A 23,773-nucleotide genomic window follows, 5' to 3' on the forward strand; every position below is an offset into this window, starting at 1 on the left:
TAACAAGCATACACTGGGTAGCGGCTAAACGAGCGGCGCGGCGCGGCATGCGACACCGCTTCCCATACGTTTATTAAGCACGACGCGATTTGTCAGTGGTCAGTACGTAAGAGGCACGTATTTTAAATCATAGACGGACGCTCCAACTTTATTTACTTGTATGAATACAGATTAATCGGTCGTCTCCTTGACCATCTTAGTGTAGTTTTCCATACTGATAGAATATATTGTCGCTCGTAAATAAATAGTATCGTGGCCGTATCTCTCTGTGACAAAACATCTTCAACTTTCAAAGTGCTCTGTTTGCTAAAGCAATAAAATTAATTCTTGTGAATGTAATTGCCGTTTGTGTACTTACGTATGAACTTCTATAGTCTGTAATATAATACAAGTATGTTAAACCCACTTACTAGGTAGCCTAACCTTACCCACTACCACCCACTAATATATATCTTTTTTTATCAGTTGCCCCTTTGGTTGACCCATTGTGTACTCTTATATGTAGGTAAGTAACATGTCTCTTCTATAATTAGCTCAGTCTTTGACATTGATAACAAATAAGTAAATAAAAAGTTGTTGTAATTTTTATTGTGTGTTGAGACAGTTTAGTGATTATTTATTTTTGATGAATTATGAACCCTTTATTTTGTTTTGTTACTGGGTTAAACTTGATAACGTTTAATGGAAGATTTATGATACGGTTTGATGCGGTTTTAATAAGATTGAAACGACTTTTACCTAGTTGCAAAGTTACCCCTAAAGCAGGTTTGCAAAACAATTTTTTTAGTCATCACCACGGCTAGCATGGGCAGGAGACAATTATCTGGACTGGAAAGGATAACATTTGATGTTCTCTTACAGCTTTATCAACTCTCAGAGCACTGGCGCACAAGTGGAAATAATATTCAAATAATAGGTATGTGTAATAATAAACGGGGGTAAACTCCTATTCCATGTTCCTGTACTTTAGCAGGTGGACACGTTAAATATACCCCTTGCCAGGGGATGTAACAGGCCACTGGTGGATCAGATAAAATTCAGATATTATAAATTCCCAAATAGTCCCCACCGGGATCGAACCCGGGACCTCTGGTTATAAGACCAGCAAAATGATAACGAACTCAGAAAGTACGATTCTTAGTTCGACGGCTATACGGGGTTTTATACAAAATACCAGAAAGCTCTCGGGCTTAAGTTACATTAAAACTAACTTCTTTTGTTCTACAACTTTTCAAAATCCAGTATTAATTTATTTTATACAAACAAAAAATCATGTTACAGCCCCGTTGCATTTTGACATAGCGTCTTACAACGTTATCTAGGGCTCACATGCGTGCCACGAGATAATTATCTCTACCATGAGTACCATGTATTTTTCTATAGATTCAGACAAGATAATGGGCTGGCGTTGTCGTGACGCGCATGCTAGTCCAACTGAAATAGGATCCAATCATATCACGCTCTTGATATGTAAAATTACGTAGTCGCCCACCTAGGCACGATATGTACCAGTATATATTTATTTTTGTTACTGGGTTAAACTTGATAAAGTTACAATGTCAGATGAAAGATAATATCAAGTAAGATACAGTTTGATGCGGTTGGTTTTGGTACGGGTAATTAATGATTAATATGCATGTAAATACACTACATACACAATATATATATATTATTTAAATTGTAGAGTTAAGTTAATTAAACACCATGCCATAACTCTTATCAAAGAAAGCATGTTGATATCGTAGGCAGTATATAAGATGCTTTACTAAGTTCTACTGAACATTGATAAGCGTAACTTGTGTAACAAAAGACTGATTTTTATTTTTATTTTTATTTTATTTAAAGCCGTATATAAAACAAGTCATTTAAAAATCCCTTCGATTAATTAATAAAAAGGATAAGAAGAATAAAAAGGTGCATATAATTTATTGAAGATAATTAATTTGTGACGTGAAGCTAGTTTTGTTATTATTGAATTTATTGAGGTCCAATAACACGCTATGTGACGCAAACGCGATACAATATTGTTCGGTGAAATAGATGTAATATGAACTAAATTCCGTTCATTGTCTTAGTACCTATATCTATTTTAAGAGAACACGCGACTAAAATACTGTAGTGGTAGGAAAGCAGCTACGTTTTTTTAGACTTACTGAATTTTAATAGTGACTTTAATTGAATATTGTAGAATGGCCAGTCAGACGCAGCTATCATCAAAAGAGATTTTTGCCCTAGAAGACCAATATGGATGTCGTAACTATGCGCCACTTTCCGTTGCCCTTTGTCGGGGTGAAGGTAAGCTAATAAAATTATCTTTTTAGTGTTCCCTACCCTTATATTATAAACACCTAAGACAAGTCATTGGGCCTAACTCTTAGATATTAATTTATTTGTTTGCCGTGTGGTAATGGCAGATCAAAATACAGTAATCTCGGCTCACCACTCCTCCTCTTTCTGACTGAGGGAATACGACAGAGAACGGGCAGCAAGCAGCGTTGTCTGTGCTACTAATAACATCTACTGCGATCACTAAACCGTCTGCCGCGCAGCGTGGTCGTTATCGGCAAACCCTCCAATTGGTGTTCCAATCCCTCCTTGATGAATTAATAAACAAGTTTAGGTTAGAAATATGTTAAAGAATTGATAAAATGTACAGTTTTGGCTACAGTATCGATCTAAAAAAAATTTCACAAAACAGCCGCGGACGAAAAATCTTCCTTGCCCCCCATAGACAAGAAGTTAGCCTGCTAGGTTCGCTTATGTACCTAATGAGACCAAAAAAATACTTTTTTACGAGATACGACCGGAAAATTCATTAACTTAAAAGTTAAAAAATACACATATGAACAAGGGATTTAATTAAAATATACTGATGAGTATTTTGCATTGAACAATTACTCTAACTTTTTCCTATGCTGATATAACAAGGAGAACAAACAAGTTAAGCGCCCTGAAACAAAAGAAATATTGTTATTGGATAGAAGCAGGCGCTACTTTGTGAAATGATATATCATGAAAATGAAGCTTGATTTTCATAATATAAGCAATATTATCATGTGCTAGCGGTTTGCAGCGACTTTTCCCGCATACCAACAACTTCTAATGAAGATTTTTTTTACATACAAACTTTTATCCGCTATTATACACCGAGCCTCCAAGTCGCATCGTCCTCCCGCCCTTTTTATCTAAGTAGCGTGATTTTCAATGGATCGTACCTTGAACTCTTTGAGATGCCTCTCAATAAGTTAACTGTGAGAAAGAGATAACGAGTCAGATTTCAAAAAGTAGTTTTAGAGGTCGTTTAAGACAAACTCGTCAGCTTTATTATAAGTTTAGAAAAGTTTTTGAGCTTGTTGAGCGAGTAGCGAGTAGGTACAACTTGCACTCGAGTGGTTTTATTTTTACCTATAAGCCATAGCCTCATAAGTTCTAATAACAAGATTTACCTTTGTGATTCTGTGATAACTGATAACAAAGCGGATTGCTCTAGTAGGCATTTTTATTACTTCTTATCATACTAAAGAACAAATACCTTCTTGCTAAATTACCATAAATAATTATCATGAATTTACACATCACAAGTTTGACATTTTATGCGAGAGAATATTACTTAAATTGTTTGTTTTCATGTCTAGGCAGCAGGTACAGAGTGTCAAGAGTGAGATTTTCTTTCTACGTTTACTCATTCGATCGGTATTTGGTATCGAAAGAGTGTCATGTAGTAACAGATAAGCTTTTAATATGAGTATTTTTAACTTTTTGCTCTTGATTTTCTTACGTCATTAGACAATTCTATCCAAGCACATATCAAGTTTACTTAAGGTTAGGCTGAAAAAATCACCTCTGTGCATCTATGTTTCTATACGTGCAATAAAAAACGAGCAACATTGTAGGAAAAATGGAACGTCTGAGAGTTCCAACTTTATTCCAGCAAGTCAGATCGTGCAATCTGTAAAGGCGAATGGCCGCAATCTCGCCGAAGTCACGGTCAACTGCAACGCCGAAGATCCGCAACTGTAGCCTTGCCGTTTTACCTTTGCCCTTGGTTAGGTAAACGCGTCAGACGTTACTACTTAAATAGCGTCTAAATAGTGCGCTCTTTTTGTAACGCTTATTAAGGCTCAATAATATAATGATGTTCTTAGAGCATCTAAGTTAAAATAAATAAAATAATATTCTTAGTACAATTTTGAATAGACATTGTATTTCATTCAATTTAAATATTTCGGAAGAATTATTTGCTTTTACATCCAAGTTTTATTTGGGTATTAGTATTGTATTGTCTAGGCTGATTCATACAAGGTAATCCCGAATCTTGCAATTCGTAGCCATCATCGTAGGTATATTCCGGGAAGTCGCACAAACCTACCGAACTATAGGCGCAAGCTACTTGTAAATACTAACTGCACAAGTTACTGTTAGGTGCAAACATAGGCTTTTTGTATAATTTACTAGAGCAATTTTCTTTCACGAGCTTACTGTGATGCGCGATGCGCGTCTCAACAAACGAGTTGATCGCTTTGATAATTAATGTGGAAGTATGCATGGGGAAATTTAACTTTAATAGTCGTGGGCAATAGGTAAAAAAAACATACGTTCTTTATTGCTACACGACGAGTACTAAATAAATAAGTATACTACCACAATATTCACATCTCCACTAGACCCAAACTAAGCGTAGCTTTTAAAACGGGTACTAAGATGACTGATGAATATAAATAATACACAAGTACTGTTAAATCCTTAAAAATAGGTAACCCTTAGAGTAAAACCTTTCATGACTTTTCAGGCATATTCGTATGGGACGTGGAAGGCAAGAAGTACTTCGATTTCTTAAGTGCTTACTCAGCAGTAAACCAGGGTCACTGCCACCCAAGAATCGTGAAGGTGCTCAAGGAACAAGCTGATAAATTGACATTGGTGTCAAGGTAGAAATTATCTTTATTACTTTTTGTCCTGTTATTTGTCTTGTCATAGCCTCTGTTAACAACGAATTTTATATTTTTTTACTATACTTATTTTGTCATTTGGTAATTAAACCTGACACTTTTCGAAGATTTTATTATCTTAATATATATAAATCTCCTGTCACGATGTTTGTCCGCGATGGCCTCCTAAACTACTTAACCGATTTTAAATAAAATTGGCTCACCGTGAGCAGTCTGGTCCAACTTAAGAGATAGGATATCTTAGATCTTTAATTATAGTCGCAATTTTATTTTATTGCAAATTATTTGTCACATGTTATATATATATGTATATATATACTACAATACTCACTTAAGGCTAAGCGATACTGAATACTTTAAAAACAAAATCAAACGCAGACGAAGTCGCGGGCAACAGCTAGTTATATATATTTTTTTATTGGTTTATACTGAGCAATTAAAATATCACTCGCTTCAACGGTGAAGGAAAACAATCTGAAGAAACCAGCATGCCTGAGGGTTCGTGGTCAGCACTTGAGTATCCAGAAGTCCATCGGTCGTCCAAGTGCTGGTTTAGTTTCGTAACTCAGTAACTTGCTTCCTAGCTAAATACACCGGGGTCCGGGATATCAGAAATACCTACCAATAAATTTTCTCTTTAGTGTCCTAAGATGGGACATAGACTTGGGATGTTAAAAAAAAAAAAAAGTGATCAGGGGTTCTAACGTATTTTTATATAATACAGAGCGTTCTACTCAGATCAACTGGGTAATTACGAAAAATATATGACAGAGCTGTTCGGTTATGAGCGCCTGTTACCTATGAACACTGGCGTAGAGGGCGGGGAGAGCGCTTGCAAGATTGCCAGGAAGTGGGGCTACGACGTCAAGAAAATACCAAAGGATCAGGCTAAGGTAAAAAGTAAATTTATAAAACCTTCTCCCTAAGAAGCGTACACTCTACGGACTACGAAGTTTAAAGATGTCTCGGACTTCGCTAACTATTGGGAAAAGGGAAAAATAGAGGTCGGCATCAGTCGCTACCGGTTCTGAAGTTCCCCAAGCGCAGCGGTGTGCGCTGTGATATTAAGTACGTTGGATTTCCAGCAGGGGCAATTTGGGAATTTATAATTTCTGGATTTTCTCTGGTCTGGTATGGTGGGAGACTTAGGCCGTGGCTAGTTACCACCCTAGCGGCAAAGACGCGCAGTACCTATGGCGATTAAGCGTTCCGCAGGGTGATTACGTATCTCGCGACAACAATGCGACAGGCGTAAATCTTGCAATCACTGCTGTCAAAAGTCACTTTTCGATACATTAAATAAACAAAAGTGATTGAAGTGAGAGTGGAGTGTTTGCAAGATTTACGCCTGTCGCATTGCTGTCGCGAGATACGTAATCACCCTGCCGGTAAGATGTCGCGTAGAAACAGATTAGGGGTATTTAACAGGTTAGCCCGCTATTTTCTTAGACTGTATTACTTGTCAAGTGGTAGCTTATAAGTATTGAATCGTGTTGGTCCCGATATAAAACAACCTCACCGAGATATTTATATAACGTATAATTGACATCCTGAAATATTTTTCTTTGAGCATATTTCCAAACTACTAAGCCAAATTTATTAACTTTCAGATAATATTCGCCGAAGGTAACTTCTGGGGTCGAACACTGTCCGCGGTGTCATCTTCATCAGATCCAACGTGCTACAATGGCTTCGGCCCCTACATGCCATGCTTTGAACTCATTCCATATAATGACATTCCGGCTTTGGAGGTAAGTTCTTTTTACTCTTTCTGGGAATTGTAGGATTAAACCATAGGATCTGAAGGTAGTCTATACCAAATTTATTATAATCCTTCACAGTTAGACCAATTGGCGTGCTGTATTTTAGCTTCTATACCGGAGTATCCTCAGATATATTGACTTCACAACGCACAATTCCAAAGATAAGCCAAAGAGAGAGGAGTTCTGTGGACTGTGGGCATATGTGAGACCTTCCGCAGAGAAGTCTTTCAATTTACAAACTAATAATTTCAGAAAACCCTCCAAGATCCCACCGTGGCGGCCTTTATGGTGGAACCCATTCAAGGAGAGGCTGGAGTTGTCATCCCTGACGATGGCTACTTAAGGAAGGTTCGAGAACTGTGCACAAAGTACAATGTGCTTTGGATTGCCGATGAAGTGCAAACTGGATTAGGTAAACTGACGATTAATTATAACTTTGGTGCCAATTCTATTGTACACAAATCTCATCTCATCAAACAAAACTAAGTTAAATGGTGCATTAATGCTTAACTGTATGTGTAAGCGATCTTCACGAGTAAAGCTACTTTAGTTTTAACACGCTTTATATTAGCTTGACTTCACCTGTATTTATGATGTAACAGACTCCTTTGGACTTGATTTTGACCTTCTTCAAACAGTCTGATTTCGTTCAAACTTTGTATATATATTGAGAACCGATAACAATACAAAATAATTTGATGCAAAATTAAATTTTTGTTAATTTACATATGTATTGAAAGTATTTTAATGCTACCCGTTACAGGTTAGCTATTATAGTTTTAATAAGCAACGATACTTTAAGTGCGTAAAAATAAGTCTCAACAACACAACACAAACTTGCACAATATTATATACAACATAGTGGTGAAATACACCACTCATTTACAACATGTATCATTTACAATGTAAGAAACGAAATAAACGATTTTTATTTTTTATTTATTTATTTTATTATTATTGACTGACTGACATCAGTCTCAGGAAATAAATTCAAAGTGTAGCTTCCTTTCAAGACCTGTGAGCTAATATAGAATTTCACGAAAATCTATCCCTAAGCCTGTTGATAAATGTTATATTTTAGAAGCTAGAGACAGGAATACAAATACAGTTTCCCGTTCCCGATACAGGCATGCAGGTTTCCTCGCGTTGAAGTTCCTTCACCGTTAAAGCAAGTGATATTTTAAGTAATTAAAACGCACATATATTAGAAAAGTTAAAGTTGCGTGCTGGGATTCGAACTCGGCCTCCCAAAAGTGAATTCGATAAGCGGTTATAGCCCAGTCGGTAGGAGCTCGACTTCGTCTCTTGTATTCCTGTAAAATAACGTAAATATTTCTGTCGATTTCAGGTCGCACTGGAAAACTTCTGGCTGTCCAGCACGAGGGCGTCAAGCCGGACATCCTCATACTGGGGAAGGCGCTCAGCGGTGGCATCCTTCCAGTCTCTGCTGTCCTAGCAAATAATAATGTCATGGGCGTAAGTATAACTAATAATGGGCTCTAGGTATATTATATTACCTAAATAATATTAATTTTACTTTTACTTGACCTTCATGACTAGCATGCGCATTATGTCTTCCCATTATATAGCCTATCGCTATAGTAAAGATGTGAGTAAAGGGTAGAGATCTCGTGGCACGCATGCTCGCTCTACTTTGTATAAAAGTTGATTCATTCTTGCTTTACTATGTTCATGTTCCTGGGCTTGATATGTCAAACCGTTCTTCAATTCGTTTCTTCCAATCGTACTACTTGTTATGCTTGTGAGGTCGAAAATGAATGGCCAATCAACCCAGTCAGCGTTCACAAAAATAGACTGATTATTAACTGGTAAAACGGATTGTGTGTTTCCTAGTCCTTATCCTTTTGGTGTGTTACAAAGAGTATTATTATTAATATTTTTGTTTCATGAATTAAACGCTATTATTAATTTCTCACCTCTATTAAATAAATATCCTTAGGTCATAACGCCGGGCACTCACGGTTCGACGTACGGCGGGAACCCGCTTGCGTGCGCAGTCGCTACCGAGGCCATAAAGGTAAATATTTTTGTCTGCCACCGAATTATTTTCGGCTGCGATAAACATTCAAAATTAGCTTCATATTTTTGCAGTACTGCTCTTTGCATACCTCATCAATTAGGTATCTCGGTAGTTTACTAATCCTAACTATCCTTACTCCGTCTTTGTTTATTCTTCGTTTACGCTCTTATTCAGTAAGCCAAACAACTAGATTTTTGCAAAGAGTTAGTTTAAATTTGTAAAGTTGAAGGACGGAACATAAGACATTTCTTTCACAGGTAAACTTATCCACGGGATTTGTACAAAAATGCGGAGAAAGAATGCGGGCAACATCTTAGTGTATAATAACAACCTAAATAGTACAAAGAGATATACTTTTAAGTAGCTTCGAGAAATAACTATGTTTGTAATTTGTATATTTGTGGTTACAGTACAAATTTTTGAATGTAGTTTATTAAAGTAGAGGGGCAACTTTGGAATATATCAACAAATCTAATCCCACTGTTTCATTGGAATTAAATTCTACATTTCAGTCTTGCATTAATTTGTTGCTTGCGTGAATTTAAAATCAGATTAGGAATTAGTAGTTTATTATGTTCTGAGAATTATTCTTCTAATTGTATCCGTAATTCTTATCGAGGACTTCGTGACCGTTATTGTTCAGTCACGACATCCATAGATTGGTTCCAAATTAAACTTTTTAGGTTTAAATTCAGCTAGTTAGGGGAATCTTAATTAGATATAGGTAAGCATGATAATATTTAATCACAGGCGCCCGCAAAAGAGCGCAGAAGATAAGACGCGGGGTAGGTAGTGGGTTAGGGTATATTTGTGTAGAAAAGCTGATTGAAGTCGAATATTATTCTAGTATTTTAAAGAATATTTTTTATATGGTATTTTCGAAATCGCGTACGATATCAAACATTTTGATACAGTTATAAGGAAGAAATAGGCAGAAGGTGATAAGTAAAAATTCATGAAATATCTAAATTTATGTTTTTATACTTTTACCTGCAGGTATTATTGGAGGAGAAATTGTGCGAGAATGCAGATAAACTATGCTCGGTGTTCCGCCAGGAGTTGGAGAAAATACCGAAGTCCAAAATAGATACTATTCGCGGCCGAGGACTTATGTTTGCTATTGATGTTAACGACAGTAAGTTCAAAAAACAAATTTAATTCACAAGTGCCATCGAATGCTTTAAAACTAAAAACAATTATTTATTATTCATTGTACTTAGCCCCAAACAAATAAATTGATTGACTTTTAATGTGTCTAAAAACTTAAAACCAAGTCAATTGTGGGCTTACTATGCATCAAAGATTCAGTGATAATACAATAAAATAATGACTGGTGACCTAGGTCCTTAAAACGAGTCTAATACCTACGCCTGGGTTTGTAAATATAAAATGCAAAAAAAATATTAAAATAGGTAGTTTACGAGGCGAAAGTTTGTATGTAAGCGTGTACCTAATGTTTGTTATTCCTGCACGCCACAACTTTTGAACCAATTTGACTGAAATTTGGAATAGATATACATTAACTTGGAATAATACTTACAAGTTTTGTAAATAAAAAAAATTTCGTCAATGGATTATTACTAAAAAAAATGAACTATACTTACTGGCTGCACTCCGCGGTGAAAAGTCTGTACACATAACTGCAATAAAAAATATGGTATGTGCAGACTTATTTACATCTAAGTACAATAACAAGTGAGAATATTAACGTTAAAAGTCCTTAAAACCACCTTAAAATCTCAAAATCTCATTAACAAAGAGGAATTACAACCAACCTACGTTGGTTCAGATTAGGCTCAAGTTGCTAATAATAATTAGAACCCTTGCAATAGTTCAAGAAGCCTTTTATAGACCTTGAATTGTTGGAAAAATAAATGTATTCCTGTACGTTATGACGTGGGTCTCTGGTATTAATAGAACCTTTAATGATCAGGGACGCAATTAATTAGATCGATCGGTAGGCTTTAATTATTCATCACAAAAGCTCATTCAGCTGTGAAACACGAAAGGTTGAGTAAACTTTTGATTCCAAGGACTTACCTACACGTGTGTGTAGGTAAGTCCTTGGAATCAACCTAGGTGTGTACCTACACTGATTATTTTCGAGGTTGAATTATTTTCGTTATTCAAGGAATTCTATTAAGTTAATTAGTAGGTACGTTTATTTGTGTTTTTTTATATAACACAATTTCAAATAGGTATTTATTACTGGATATTAATACTGGATAATTTGATAGTTTTATTTGTAGTAAGTTGGGTCTAGAACTCAATTTTATACTTAAGTTATGTTATGAATAAAGTGATCATAATCGTATCGGATGTGGACTAATTGAATTTGAGCAGCGTGTTCGAAGCTCTAAACATCTATATAAAAGGGCTTGTGCTCACCGATGGGACATTATGGCCTGAGGATCAATAGGACTCGCGCTAAGAGTGTGCGTAAAAATATAAAAGTTGATTAATTTCGACGATCTTCCTTGAGCAGCGGTACGCGCTGTGAGAGATGAAAATAAGTGAGGGCAATTTCTAATTTACAATTCCTGAATTTTCTCTGGTCCGGTGAGAGGCTTCGCCCGATGCCACGTGAAACCGATAATGGGTAGAGTTTAGCCAGTTACTATATTATCACAAAGTCAGATTGCAGCCAAGGTCTAACTGTAGTGGAATAAAAGAAAAGTAAAAATATCTTTCTAAAATGTCGCACCCTCGAAACTGCCTAGTGCATCATTTTTTTTTATATATACAGGTATTAACGCATACGATGTATGCCATCGTTTGAAAGCAGCCGGTCTTCTAGCCAAGACTACACACGGTCAAACAATCCGTCTGGCCCCACCGCTCGTCATAACCGAAGAACAGCTAAGAGAAGGCGCTCGTGTCATTCAGAAAGTATTCCAGAGTTACGACAAATGATTCGATATTGTCCTAAGGAAATCAGAAAAATCGAGAGTGTTGATTAAATGATGTTCGATTTTTTTTTTACCTTTATTTTTAATGGCGGTATAATTTACTTCGGTCTAAGTTATTTACAAGACTTTATATTCTAAATATAACATTTTATTAAAGCATTTAAATTACTATTTTTATTTTGTCTAATCCCATAACTGTATCTGTGTTGTGCTCTTGCGTATACCTATGTTATAGAGGCCATATTAAATGAATATACGAACATTGCATAAACAAAACCTTCTGTAAGTCCCAAAGTCAGTTTATGGTAGACATAAAAGTTTTTTATATACTTACTTAATTAATCTACTTGTAGTATCTTCTTTAAATTACTGCCAATAATAGTAATAAATAAGACCACCAATCTGCAGTTGGCCAGCGTGTTTGACTACGGCCTAAATCCTTCTTATTCTGGGAGGAGACCCGCCTTATAATGGGTTGATATGATATGATATGATGAAGATTATGAGTGCAATCAGGTCCGAAGAATTTCGGCTGGGTTATACCTGCTATTTTAAATTTGTTTTCATTTATGTTCCTCACTTAACACTATTACCGTTCATCTAATTTAGCACCTCAGCCTTGAAGTTTTGTTTCAATATATTATACTACCTGACTCCCTCGTTGGTCTGTTGATTAGCATGTTTAACTACGAATCACTAAGTCCGCGGTTCGATACTTGGATCAGTCCAAAATTAGTAAGTAGTGTTTTTTCTTTCAGTACCATCCCTGAGCTAGGAAATTGGCGATAGCAAAGCTGGAGAGCACGTTCAGCCGACCGCCCCGGATATTATCACTAACTTGTAGCGATAGTCGTTTAAGCCCACCAAGCCTTTTTGGAGCAGCATGGTCCATGATCTTAAGCGTTTGTCCGAGAGAGAGGAGGTCTGTGCCTAGCAGATTACAGACGTTAATAGCAGATGTTAATAGCTTGCGTATGATATGGTACTACGAGTCGTAATGTTAACGTGTAATAAATACCAAGCACGCAATAGGTACCCTTCTAATCAGCAGTGGTTATAAATAGCACACACTAATGAGTAAGGTTAATAAAACAACGTGAGTAAGTACAATAAATTAGCGTGTATATTTTCATATATTTAGAATATATAATTTACAATAAGTACGTGTCACAACACACTTTCATCACAGTTGGTTGAGGTAAATATCTACACTTTTACGACAAAAAAATTTGCTGGATCTGAAAATATTATGCCTACATTTTGTTCGTGTATTGTAACCGTTTAGTCTAGCCTATCCTATACTGGCTTTATGTATTTTGAACTTTATGTCTTGTGGTTAAAATGCATTATCTAGTACACCCAGTTGCGCTCTCATTGTATCACTAAGCTTCGACAGGATAACGCTTTCGTCTAAACTCATTTTCGGACTTTCCAATAATCCTGAAAGAAAAATTTTTGTTTTATAATTCTTGAATCTTTATGTAAATATTTTTTCTGTACGTGTGTTTGAAACCTGACTTCTTCTAAATGTCTAGTTAATTTGAATGTGTCCGTCTGGAAAACTCAATGTTTCCGCGGGGTTTTAAAAGTATCAACAAAAATTGTGATGAAGTCGCGTGTAACAGCTTGTTTCTACGCAGTACATGCGCGAAAAACTCGAAGAGCCACTTCAGGCAGTCGCCCCCAGACTGAGGTAACGGCAGATCAGATTACAGTCGTCATAAGCTTCCTCTTCCCGCGGGTGTCGTACGAGGCGACTAAGGGAATAAAAATAACGAGAGCGGCAGTAGTTTCCTATGTGCTACTACTACCGTCTACTGCGATCACCAACCCGTCTGCCCTGCGTGGTGATTCAAGAGTAACCCTCCCGTTTGGAAGGCTTTTAGTCCATCAGTGGACTGTGATTGGATACTTTACCCTGATTTATACAGTCCCAGCATTCCTGTATCTCATAGCTCAGTCCTGCGCTGTTGTGGAAATGGAACTTGTATTTGCCCTTCGGTAGGGTCCACTCCGTGCTGTTAGCCGCAGATATGTGCAACACGGTGGGACACCAAAAATAGTCCAACTACGAAAAAAAAGAAGAGTTACGTAAAGTCAATCTGAAGCCAACACGAAAAAATAATTAAAGTCATAACTTCATCTAAGAATAAATTTGAGAACAAATAATGCATTCTAAAATATTTTTTCGCATTATAGTCAGACGGTGATAACAATAGTTAAATTAAAACTAAAGCTGCCAGGATTCCAAATGTGCACTGTAGGGTAAATGCGCACCTCGAGATAATTGACACGCATATCTTCTTTATATCTTCTTATATTATATAAATAAAGGAGGAAAGAAGCCTAGCTTAGCCTTACTGTTTCCAGAAAAAGACTACTTATTCAAAGAAAGGAATAGCCGGCTATAATTTCATACAAAAACAATGTCACTTCTAGTTGCCTAGCTAGCGCAATGAATACCTAAGCGTTTATATCTATTGTGTTATTCAATATTTTATTAGATTTTTGTATCAAATATAAAATAATGCTTAGTACGAAAAAAAACCGATAATTTATTATAATCTTGATCTTCAACACATTGTAAAAATTTAACATCTGATGGTTCATGCTTTTACTTCCTTGGCAGTACAGGACCTCAACATCTCTACCCCTACCGGGTAGATTCTCGTTGCTCTTTTTGAAGATCGTTTTAAAAGCTTTGAATATCATTTAACATTAAATTAGTTATTCTAATTCCAACTTATATGAAGATAAAATGGGTGGAGGTCGTATTTTTTTGGGATACTTAATAATTTGCTACTTTAAGGGCAAATTATACAAACATTTAAAATAATCCGTCACTAAAATTATTCTTGGAATAAAGAAGGGCGCGGGTATTATTAACGTAAGTAGTTATAAGAAAACATATAAGGCGAAGTGATGAATAGAGGAAATTAAAGCTTATTGCATAGTAAATATGTTGAATTTATGGTCTGGTTTTCCTTAAAGTAAATTAGGTTAATTCAAGAACGTTCGGTGTTAGACTATGTACCAATAGTACTATTATATTAATAAATAGTTTTTGTTTTGTTGTTTTTTGAACATGCAAGAGACCGGTTGCAAAATGCTTAAATCATTTTCTGGTTTAACCTAAATAAATAAGAGTTTGTGTGATTGTCAGTGTGATTACGATGATCGATAAATAACTTACCGAAATTGAACCTTTGGTCCCAGTTATTTCAGCCTTATTAGGCATAGCCGAGCGCGTGTGTGCCGCTATAGTGGCCGTCCGACCGTCCTTGTATTTCAAAGCACACGACACAGATTCGTCAACGCCCGTCTTACTCAAGTGCCCCGTGCACATGATGTCAGTAGGCGGCTCCTTGTATACAAATTGGAGGAGTTGCAACATATAAATGCCTAAGTCTAATACTGCACCGCCGCCCAAATCTTTCATTCTGGAATAACATTATTTGAAAACTCGAATACAAATTTAGTGCATGGGAAATGATAATGAAATGGTCTATAGGAATATTCTACCCTGATATGTTCAAAGATGTTTCAAATATTATTATTCGTAGGTAGTCAATAAGAAAATAAAATATTATGTGTTAACATCTCAGGCCATTTTAAAATATAAAAAACTGTTTTTTTTCCCATTTATATATTTTTGTAGTTAATGCATTTAATAAAATCCCAGACTGATAGGGTGATGGTGAGACTTTTAGCAAGGCACAATTTTTTAGCAGATTAATACTTATTAAATTTACAAAAATAAGTACAACGTTCACAAATAAATATATACCTACCCGAATAAAGATTTTGGATTAGTTATCAGTTCCATGGTGCCAATAGGATATTTTTTTGTAGAAAAATAACGCACTCTTCCTGACCCTTAAACCTCTTTTTAGGATTTACAATACTATCAAGTAGTTTTTTTATGATTTCAAAATTGCTTAAAATACCCGCATTAAACAAATCATATTTAGGTTCTTATCTTACATATCAAATTAGAATAAAATTAAGCATAAGAATAGTAAAGTAAAGCCCATAAATAATGTGAAAATTATTAATAGCGTGATATAAATAAAAATATCTTACAAGTTCCTTTCAATGTCGTTAATTTCCACCCCGAATTGTATGTTTATTTGATAAATGTCGCCAAGCCCGCCACTCGCAATATGCTTATCTAAAGCATCGTAAGCTGGAAAGAACCTCGACCACATCCCCTCTAAGAGAAATAGTTTCTTTTCGCGTGCCAAATCCACAAGAGATTTTGTCTGTTTGTATGTCATGCCCATAGGCTTTTCGCATAACACGTGTTTACCATTTTCTAACATTAATTTAGTTATTTCGAAATGCTGTAAATTAAGTACGCTGACGAAAACTATGTCTGAAAATAAAATAGATAATGTCTAAAAATTAAACCATAAAATTTAAGAAGAAATAGTAGAATAAAACGGCAAAAAAAGCAAGAGGCACGGATGAGACCAATAAAGTGAACCCAAATTAATGATGGATAAATAAGTTAGTTCATAGTTGGTATCTAATAACAATCGCTTACACATCGTCCTTAATTCATTTTGCTATTGTAATAACATAGTTCAATTACCTAATTTATATTCTTATATTCTAGTGAAAAACTTTTTAAAAAGGAAAATTCGAAGGTCTACGTCCTCCATGTCCTTACGATAACGACAAGGTAAAACGAATGCTGTTAGAATTTGGTGACTAAAACTACAATATACGGAAAAAAATTCCGTATATTGCATGGTATGAATAATTTGAAACTTACCTACGTCTGCGTCGTTTGCTATCGAATCATAGCCTTCGTAGGCTGTGCTTACGTTGTGGAGCGTGGCTAATCTGTGAACACGATCTAGGTCTTTGCCGGCGATGGCGATGACCTTGTGCTGCTCCGCCGGCAGGGAAGCCATTGCCGTCAAGAAATCATGCGCGATCATACCAACACCGGCTATCCCCCATTTCAATTGTTTACCCATCTAAAAAAGCAAATACCATACAGGGACCGCGCAGAATTAGTTTTTAGGAATTGATTATTAGACTGATGTAGCATTTGTGTGTATTGTGCATGCTTGAATATTTCAGACTCCAGATCGCTCAAGCAGTATGGTAAAGATTTAGGTATCTATCACCAAAGGATTCCCTTAACCCCTTCAAGTAAGGTTTGCGCCACGAGATTATGTGTATCATTTACTCGTAAAAAGATAAGTCGTGATAATGGGTAGACATGATTGTCTCGTGTGAATCGTCGAATACCATCAGTTTGAACTGACAGTCAATTATCATCACATTGAAAAAACACTACTCCACTAAACACTATCATAAAGCAACAGATTTTTAAACGAATTTAATGTCATAACTGTTGTTAATTCTATGACAATACAAGCTTAAGTATGTGTATTATTTTAATTACCACTTTCAACATGTTTAATTCAGATTATTGTAAACAAATATGACATGTTAGCACTGTTTGAGCAAATAATGCACTATGGATCTAACCCACAATAAAAATGCTAAATAATGAAATTTGATATGCAATTCACATTACCTCTAATAATCGTATGTAATCCAATACTGCTTTAGTGCTGAGTTACAAAAACGTTTTTGATAATATTAGATAAGTGAGCTCAATGGGTAAACTGTTATCATGTCTTAAGATAATGAAACAAAAATCTTAGCAGTTATCTATACTGTAATTCAGTGATTTGCACTCATTCTATGAGGAATGCATATTCAGGTATTTTCTCATTCTATGAGGAATGCATATTACATTGGAGGCCTTGCATTTAATTGTCCTTTAACTGTAATTACTGCTAATAAAAGAGAGCATTTCCATAGCTCGAATAGATGATTCATGTTGGTTTGTATTCCATATGTAATAATGTTATATAAGTGTTGTAACAATGTTTATTTATGATACATTTATGAGCACACATGTGATGTTAATGGGGTAATTACCAGTTGTAGTTTACAGAACAACATTTTGTACTGATTAAGACAGATGATAAGAGAACTATATATTTTAGGCTATTTTATAACAGAGTTATTTGTAAAGGGAATATTTAGAGCATTTTTATTTGTTTTAACAATTAATTTTACTTTTACTCAGGTCATACAGAGATAAGAATTAAAGGAAAAAATAAGTACTAATAGTACAATAAATAAATTATAACAAGAATACATGTTAATTGCACTAAACTATGTATTTGTGCCTTTGTCTTCATGTAATATTATGCTGTAAGGTAAAGATTTTGCAATTCTGCAGTCTGACAATATTCTATTGTGCCTAGCAGCCATAACATGATCTTTATACAAACTAACTACTTTTTATGCAAATGGATGTTAACATGCTGCCCTGCCCTAAAGATTTAAACTCATAACAGTAGGTCAAATAAGTCAAATTGAGTATACACCTAGCTGAAATGCTGCTTGCAATTCCCTTCTGGCCTTTCTACTACTTTACTTTATAAGGGTACACAAAGGCAATTTTCTTCTTCATTGGGAAAGAAAGAAAAAGGTTGAGAATCAAAGATATTAAATAACAATAAATTTAGAGGATAAAATCAAGAAAAGCTAATAAATCTTAAATCAGCAAAAACAATGCAATAATGTTAGATAATGATCTCAACATCACTTTTTTAATTTAAACATGTAGTAGGTAACAATAAGAAACCATGGAAGTTTCTTAAAATTTACGCCAGTTATTGGCATAAATAGAAATTGCAGAAGAAATAAATAAGTGTTTAAATTATTGAAAAAACACCCATTTTGATTGTTTTGTTTTCCCCATTTTCCATTGTATACCTAGCTACATTACTTAAAAATATACCCTTTAAACACAAAAAAAAATTATACTTACGATTGCTGTTTGTTCGGGCATACTTTTAATTCAGCATTAAAGAGTAGGTACTACTAAAGTTATTGTAAAGTTTTAATCATCGAATACCAAGCTTTATCCCTGCAATAAAAATAAGTTTCATATCAGTACATACATATTCAATTTTGAAACTATTCTTCTTGGAATATAAATTCGTTAAAAAATTATTAGGAAAATTATTATCTTTTTCGAAACTTATCCTACTTACCCAAATAGTTCTATGAACCAAAGTTGTAAACTAGATTACTTACTTGAAATTTTAAAATTAGCAAACAATCATTAAGGAATTTTTAAACACTTTTACTTTGAAACTTCTAGTTACTTATTTATATTTTTTTTTACATGCAATTTCGGTGTCTAAAACAATACTACTCAAGAGATCACGAGACAACGCGCCAGTCGCAACTGACATCTACCTCATAAGTCATACCTGACGGCTGACGCCTGACACAACAAGTAACAACCATAGTCTAACACTAGATGGCCAACCAGAAACCCGTGTACTCGCTGAGAGGCGAGAGCTGTTATTATAGACGGAAAACCGGTATCCGATGTCATTTTTAATACCTACTGATAGATAGTGTGTTGCTAGACTGTGGTGCTGCCAACACTATGAGAAATTGCTCAACCCAGAGAAAAAAAACTGTTGCTCATACCGATGTAAGCGTGCAATAATCATGAACGCAAAAAATAATTAATTGAGGTTTTGTTCGCTCTTGTAGGATGCGTTTAATTTTACGGTGAAGGAAAGCAATGTCAGGAAATCTATTTTATTAACTCAGACTCGGCAAGCATGGTCGAGGGTACTTTTGGCACGCAGATTACAGATCTCATTCTATGAGGATAATGATGATGACAATGACGAACATACAGCTTTTCAATAGAAAGGCCTGGACAAGCTTTTCTTCTTCATCTTCTTTTGCTTTTTTTGGTAACAGCTCCGGCGTAATCGCTTTGCTGACATATCTGTTTTCCTATAAAAGTAGGTATAATCTGCGATAGGTTCATGACATATTATTAACGTTAAACTGTTGAGTGTTGGTCTCAGATCTGTGATAAAACTATAAATGTCACACAAAAACTAGAAATAGGTACAGAATTATTTGTTTTGAAATTATGGTCGTATTGCCACCGTCGGATTCAAACTAATTGATTTATTGTTTACAATGACGTTAATTTTGTGGAGGTCGTATTCCAAAGCTCGCAATAATATGTTATGTGGAAACAATAGCTGCAATTCGGTGTCGTCTCTGTATAATTTTATAACTCGTTCGCTCAGTGATGACAAGTTTTCTACACCGGAATTCAGCAATAGTACGATCTTAATCGAGAACGGGTTAAATGTCCACGAACTTCCAGTTGTTGTGAGAAAACTTAAAGATCTAGAGGCTTTGGATTTTCCACCGGCAAAAGAGGTTCCTCGAACGGCAAATGACTCTGTCAGTTATCATTTAATCCAAGAAGAGTTTAAGCAATGCATTGATTTACGTGAAGTGTTTTCACTGATAACAAAATGCACTAAAATAACACCGAATATCGCGCTGGGTGCTATTGAACGAATATATGATTTAGAAAAAGATTCACACTCAAATAATATGACCAACGACCAAACAGTCCACATAAATTTTGCCAAAGGTGCTATTTTAGAGAAACTACTAAAAGTTGTTATGAAAACTGAAGATACCCAGACAATATTAAATGTACTAAAAACAACTTCTACAGTAATGGAACCTTACAAGTACAAGTTTTGTGATGAGTTACTACTTCGAGTTATTGATAATAGATTAACTGTAGACCAATTATGTGACTTTGCATTATTTCTGAAAAATAATCCTGTTGATCAAAAATATTCTGACACAATTGATAGATTATGGGTTGGCTTTATTGAAAAAGAGAAAGATATCAATGAAGTGAATATAATTAAAATATTTAGAATTTTACCTGGTCTGAAAGTGAGTAAAAAGACTATTACAACTTTGTTGGAGCAAAAATTGTCAGAACTATGGTCTAAAATAAAGGTTGCAGCTATGCAAGATATTCTTGACATATTTTTGGTAGAGAAATATTTTTCGATGCAGTGTTATAGCATTTTAGGACATTGGTTGTACTCCAATATCCATGCTTTAGATGATGACGAATTATTGGGTGTAATAACAATATTTACACGTCTTAAGTTTACTGATAAGCAAATAGATGCGGCAATTGAAAAGTTTTTAAAGTTTAAATCTTCCAAGATACAATCACACGTTTTGGTTATTGGTATTCTGAATTACTGCATGCAATTCAAGTTACGCAACGAACAGATACTAGAGATATGCAGCCAGTATTTTATAGATAAAAGGAAACATGTGCCATCAAGTTTTTTGAAACATTTCATATATCCATATGGATATTTGTGTATGAATCCATCTAATATTGACTTTTGGTTGTTAGCTGAAGATGTCTTACTTGAAAATTATCTAAAAATGAATATTGATGATCTTTGCTCAATCATTTCATCATACATCTACTGTGGCAACTATCCTTTGAAATTAGTATCTAAAATATTTAGTGTAGAATACATGGCTAAAATAAATAACTGTGATATCTTGAAGAAACTGCATCTTATAGATACAGCACTGTCATTAGAGTGTGAGGAATACAATGGCCCTTTGTTACCTAAAGACCAATGGTTTAAACCTGCCATACAAGATGGTAGAATTAAGAATATCATAGCTAAAATAAAAGTCAGCTTTGTTTCTGTTATTGGAGATGAAAATAAAATGTCTACTTCGGTTGTACTGCCAAACTACTGTTCAGACGAGACATATCTTATTGATGTGATGTTCCATCCACCTGAGACAAGTAGCAGTACATTTAACTGGAAATCAAAGTCTCTCAAAAATGATTGTACAGCAATACTTATCCATTTACCAGATCATTACTGTACTGATAATGAACAGCTAATTGGCCCACAAGTTATGAAGAAGAGGCATTTAAATATCCTTGGTATAAAAGTTGTGAGTCTAAAATATGCTTTACTCAGTCAGTTCTATACATCATATAATACTGTTGGCCTCAGGAAATATATAGCTGACAGTATTGACAAATTGCCTTAATGATCACTGTTGCATTGATTATCAATCCCAAGGTACTGATTTTGATTACCATGTAGTACCTTAGGGACCCTGATCTGTCAAGAAATTTCTCAAAGCCAAAGTTGAGAAATCTGCAAGCCTTGCGGAGTATTAAAATATTGGTCCCAGTTGTTAACATTTAGATATGTTAAAAACCCCTGGTGTGTTGAAGGCCTTCCAACCTGCATTGAAGCTGTATTGTGAATTCAGGCTCTCCTTTGAGAGGAGGCTGGTGAGATTCTAATTGGCTGAGAACGATGATGATGAAAGTTGAAGCCTTTTTATTGTTGGTAAACATGGGTGCTTTAATGTGAACATTCTTTTACATTATGTTCCATCATTGAATTTCCATTTTGGTACAGAAATTTTTAAGACTGACCAAGGTATAAAAGCAGAGCTAAGTTACTAAAAGTAATGTGATATTATGGTTTTTATAGGCAAAACACATATAAAAGACAACATTTTAAATATCGGTGAAATCAGCTTTGAGACGTTTTTGCATTGTTGAAGTGTAATGAACTCAGTAAGTAAAACTGGAATAAACCAGTTTCAGGATGTTTTTGCATTTGTTGTAGACTGATTTGTTCATGCTTACTTACTACACTAGTTCTCCCTGCTGATTTGGCTGTGTAATAGAGTGTCAAATGATGTGTTTGAGTAGTCTTCCACTACATTGGTAGGGAAGTTATATATTAGATAATAATAAAAAATACCTAACAAATGTGCCTGATATCTTACATGTAAGTTAAACAATTAGTTATAGTTAGTAAGCTTTATTATAATGAAACCTGTATACTAAGTAATAAAAATATTATTAATTGAATAAAGATAATAAGGTTTTAAGGACATCATACAAAAATGGCAGTATCAAGAGAGGTTGATTTGTCATATGTCCTTTCTATCTATTGATAATTGGCTAATATAGTTTGTAATAGAGAGAGTCACTAATCTATAACTTAAATTGAATTGACAGGACTAAAAGTGGTGCTATCCTTATTACTATATTTTCTCTGGAAAACTTAAGCACTATTTTTGTATAAGTATAGTTTAGAGGTTTATGTACAACAGAACTGGCACTGTGAAATTAGCTCAATAACAATTTCAATTTGCTTATTTGGAAAACAAGTCCCATATTATATATGGAGTAGAGTCTGTTAAGCTATCCATATAGCCTTAGTAAATGAGGCTTTTCCAAAAAATAAGTTTACTATTAAACTATACTATAAGTTTTACTCCCGCAACAATTATCTCTCTAATTACTCTATCCCGCTTCAGTTAAGACGAGTAACTAGCTTGTGTAACAGTAATAATGCTAAGTTCACACTTGTGTAAAAGGATAGTGCTATGAGACCATAGACTTGCCAATTTAGTGTGGTTTAGAAATATGTGTAGCTACAAAAGAATTAGCACCTTAAATGCTGTAAGAAAACTAAAATGTAGTATGCAGGTATGTTCCACATACATTTATTATGATATATTGTTCAAATATAATGTGTAACTAACTTATATTAAAATTTTGGGTGAATATATTGAATCTATTTTTCTAGTCTGGTTTTAAGTCAGAAATACATTTACTAAGTGTAATTATAAATGGTGTTTTATTATATACATATTTACTTCAAATATAGCTATTTCTTTATGGCCCTTTTTGGGAAATTCTAAAAAATAATCGCAACCGTCTTGCGATTCAAAAAAACGTCGTTCTAAGTAAGTTCTATACTGATTTTTTATTATTTTGCCGGCCTTCCTAGTGCAGCGGTAGTCTCATAAGCGGAGGTCCCGGGTTCGATCCCCAGCAGAAACAATTCGAGTTATTATTTTAAAATTTTACCCTGGTCTGGTAAGAGGCTTCGGACGAGGCCACCACCACCCTACTAGCTATATTGCTTTCCGGATATCGCTTAGAAACGCAGTAGCTTTTTTAGGTATAGGCAGGGCATTGGCGTGCATAGAGGGTATGCATAGGGTATGCAGATGATATAAAATGAACAAAATCAGTACGAGTTATAAAAAACTTAAGTATAGGGATTGTAAGACTTATAAAAAGCCTACCCTTAAGTATTTATTTGCATTTGCATACCCTGTGTATACCCTGTACATCCCTGTGGTGTG

General features: G+C 34.9%; 3 protein-coding genes across 9 annotated transcripts; 2 read left to right on the forward strand and 1 right to left on the reverse strand.

The window, feature by feature from the left end:
• The first annotated feature begins 266 nt into the window (after positions 1–266).
• On the forward strand, positions 267–11,831 carry LOC120633964 (ornithine aminotransferase, mitochondrial). 4 transcript variants are annotated; one of them, XM_039904414.1, is made up of 11 exons: positions 267–391; positions 466–505; positions 2,189–2,295; positions 4,790–4,928; positions 5,674–5,842; positions 6,560–6,700; positions 6,965–7,124; positions 8,061–8,188; positions 8,673–8,750; positions 9,750–9,888; positions 11,500–11,831. In XM_039904414.1, the coding sequence occupies exons 3-11, from the start codon at positions 2,190–2,192 to the stop codon at positions 11,664–11,666; spliced, it is 1,227 nt and encodes a 408-aa protein (XP_039760348.1). In that variant the 5' UTR covers positions 267–391; positions 466–505; position 2,189; the 3' UTR covers positions 11,667–11,831. The 4 variants fall into 4 exon arrangements, with proteins under 4 accessions (XP_039760348.1, XP_039760355.1, XP_039760343.1 ...); XM_039904421.1 differs by lacking the exon at positions 466–505; XM_039904409.1 differs by having other exon boundaries at positions 388–505.
• Positions 11,832–12,763: 932 nt separating this feature from the next.
• LOC120632853 (trans-1,2-dihydrobenzene-1,2-diol dehydrogenase-like) lies at positions 12,764–19,051 on the reverse strand. 4 transcript variants are annotated; one of them, XM_039902899.1, is made up of 7 exons: positions 18,976–19,051; positions 18,528–18,626; positions 16,440–16,647; positions 15,746–16,037; positions 14,856–15,102; positions 13,580–13,730; positions 12,764–13,102 (listed from the first exon to the last, which is right to left on the reverse strand). In XM_039902899.1, exons 2-7 carry the CDS (start codon positions 18,546–18,548, stop codon positions 12,999–13,001), a joined length of 1,023 nt encoding a protein of 340 aa, XP_039758833.1. In that variant the 5' UTR covers positions 18,549–18,626; positions 18,976–19,051; the 3' UTR covers positions 12,764–12,998. The 4 variants fall into 4 exon arrangements, with proteins under 4 accessions (XP_039758833.1, XP_039758828.1, XP_039758839.1 ...); XM_039902894.1 differs by lacking the exon at positions 18,976–19,051 and adding an exon at positions 18,797–18,963; XM_039902905.1 differs by lacking the exon at positions 18,976–19,051 and adding an exon at positions 18,754–18,777.
• Positions 19,052–19,536: 485 nt separating this feature from the next.
• Positions 19,537–23,246, forward strand: LOC120632291 (FAST kinase domain-containing protein 3, mitochondrial-like). Its single transcript, XM_039902129.1, has one exon. The coding sequence runs from the start codon at positions 19,712–19,714 to the stop codon at positions 21,641–21,643; it is 1,932 nt and encodes a 643-aa protein (XP_039758063.1). The 5' UTR covers positions 19,537–19,711; the 3' UTR covers positions 21,644–23,246.
• The last annotated feature ends 527 nt before the right edge of the window (positions 23,247–23,773 follow it).

The sequence above is a fragment of the Pararge aegeria genome, chromosome 2 (genome assembly GCF_905163445.1).
Source record: "Pararge aegeria chromosome 2, ilParAegt1.1, whole genome shotgun sequence".
In the NCBI taxonomy this organism is placed as follows: domain Eukaryota; kingdom Metazoa; phylum Arthropoda; class Insecta; order Lepidoptera; family Nymphalidae; genus Pararge; species Pararge aegeria.

Excerpts from the sequence above, each read along its gene's own strand:
- LOC120633964 (XM_039904414.1), top strand. The coding sequence starts at position 2,190 with ATGGCCAGTCAGACGCAGCTATCATCAAAAGAGATTTTTGCCCTAGAA. Across the intron at positions 5,843-6,559 it reads TACCAAAGGATCAGGCTAAG|ATAATATTCGCCGAAGGTAA; the intron begins GTAAAAAGTAAA and ends ATTAACTTTCAG. Across the intron at positions 9,889-11,499 it reads TGCTATTGATGTTAACGACA|GTATTAACGCATACGATGTA; the intron begins GTAAGTTCAAAA and ends TTATATATACAG.
- LOC120632853 (XM_039902899.1), bottom strand. The coding sequence starts at position 18,548 with ATGCCCGAACAAACAGCAATC. Across the intron at positions 15,103-15,745 it reads AACGACATTGAAAGGAACTT|AATGAAAGATTTGGGCGGCG; the intron begins GTAAGATATTTT and ends ATGTTATTCCAG. Across the intron at positions 13,731-14,855 it reads GGACCAAAGGTTCAATTTCG|TTGGACTATTTTTGGTGTCC; the intron begins GTAAGTTATTTA and ends TTTTTTTCGTAG.
- LOC120632291 (XM_039902129.1), top strand. The coding sequence starts at position 19,712 with ATGACGTTAATTTTGTGGAGGTCGTATTCCAAAGCTCGCAATAATATG.